This window comes from Sinocyclocheilus grahami, unplaced genomic scaffold (genome assembly GCF_001515645.1).
Source record: "Sinocyclocheilus grahami isolate Dianchi unplaced genomic scaffold, SAMN03320097.WGS_v1.1 scaffold1936.1, whole genome shotgun sequence".
Lineage (NCBI taxonomy): Eukaryota > Metazoa > Chordata > Actinopteri > Cypriniformes > Cyprinidae > Sinocyclocheilus > Sinocyclocheilus grahami.
In genome coordinates, this window is record NW_015507115.1 from 60,609 (window position 1) to 62,385 (window position 1,777).

The following is a 1,777-nucleotide window of genomic DNA, read 5'->3' on the forward strand; positions in this document are numbered from 1 at the left end:
AAAGTGACTGCAAATAAAGCTATTTATATTATATTATATTTTTAATGTTTAAAATTGAAACGTGTTTATAACTGACTTTTTCATTAATTTTGGATTCTTTTTTTTTTTTAATTTTTCACATGCAGTGCATTCTGGGATTTTTTTCTGTAAGGATACATGCGATGCTGTTGTAGGATTTGGCCAAAACCATCATTTTTATTAGTTATTAATTATTTTTGCATATCTTCATGTCAGGAGGGAATGATGCCTTATAAAGACATACTCGGCGAAAAGGAGACGTTCAAAACTAACACTCTCATAATGTTTGCAAAATAATAAACAACCTACTTACTGTTTTCACTAACATTCACATAACCAAGAAAAAGTGTTTTTAAAACAGGACATAACTTAACATGTTTTTACCTCCATCAGCACGGTGTCCAGCTGCGTCTGCAGACTCAGGCTCTGTTTGTGGTTGCTGGTGATCTCGGAGCTGCCGCTGACGGTGGTCTCTGTGATCAGCTCCACCTCCACCTGCTTCTTCTCCACCTGAACCACAGCAGCAGCAGCCTCAGTGTTGACAATGTTGCTAAAAGCAGGTTGATTTGTTGCTAAAAGTTGCTACAGGATCTTGTGATGTCATTGGGTGATGATGACGTCATTATGTAACGAGGACGCAAAACCGCATCATTGCATAGAATCCACAATACATCATTCTAAATACGTTCATAAAAATAAGATCAATTTAATTTAGACTATCTGTAAAAGTAATATGAACACAACATGTTAATGATTAGATATTTTCACGTTTAAAAACTACACTGAATTGAACCGTTGCACATTTTTGAACAATTACTTGTGATGTATTTTCTTATAAACTATAAGACTACACATTCAGAACAATTATAACTTTAAGCAGTATACTGGTAGTTAGTTAGTTAGTATGCTACAGTTTCAGAAAAGTCCATAAGAACAGGGCACAATATTAATTTCACAGGTGTTTTACCTGTATTTTACATTCCACATTGTATTTTGTGTTAGGTTTACAGGAAATATCTGTAAACTTACATAATATCCTGTCAGAAAATTACCAGTACCTCTTCTGCTTGTCTTACAGTGTACCTAACTGATCAACAACAGACAAACTAATAACAATGGGTATCTTAAATGAAGAAATATTATTTAACTATTACTGCTAGGCACTTCTCTCCAACTGTCTACAGACTGGCTTTTTGTGTAATTTAGAGGGAAAATCTATGCCTTTTTATCATTTTATTCACTTTTAAAAAGTTGCTAAAAGTTGCCAAATTATTTTTAAAAATAGCTCAACTTGCAACAGAGTTGCTGAGATGTCCAGACTGAGCGCTGTGTTGTTTGTACCTGTTTGGTGTACCAGTTCTCGGCCTCCCGGCGGTTCTTCTCGATGGCCATCTCGTACTCGGAGCGCATCTCAGCCAGCACTCGAGACAGATCCGTGCTCTCGATCTCCTTCACATCCACCGTCATGGTGCCCATCATCTGCCCACGCAGGGCTATCATGTCCTGAGTTTCACAAAACCAGTTTAAAGAGGCCTGGAACTAACATTCTAGCTTGTGTTGTTTAGTGTGTTTAGCAAGACAAACATTTAAAAAAAAAACATTAAAAACCAATTGACATTTCATTTTTTTTCTCCCTCTCCCTTTCACTCGATATATTCATTTGTGTCCCTGGAGCACAAAACCAGTCAAAGGGGTACATTTTTTTAAATTGAGACGTATACATAATCTGAAAGCTGAATAAATAAGCTCTCCATTGATG

The 1,777-nt window shown here is 36.2% G+C and overlaps 1 protein-coding gene across 2 annotated transcripts in view; it reads right to left on the bottom strand.

The window, feature by feature from the left end:
• The window catches only part of LOC107573413 (keratin, type I cytoskeletal 47 kDa), a 16,871-nt gene that overhangs the window by 12,199 nt on the left and 2,895 nt on the right, over positions 1 to 1,777 (bottom strand). For both annotated transcript variants that reach the window (XM_016259850.1, XM_016259851.1), the window contains 2 exons: positions 1,360 to 1,521; positions 403 to 528 (listed from right to left, as the gene is read on the bottom strand). In XM_016259850.1, the coding sequence (XP_016115336.1) occupies positions 403 to 528; positions 1,360 to 1,521 (288 nt within the window). The remainder of the gene's footprint in view (positions 1 to 402; positions 529 to 1,359; positions 1,522 to 1,777) is intronic.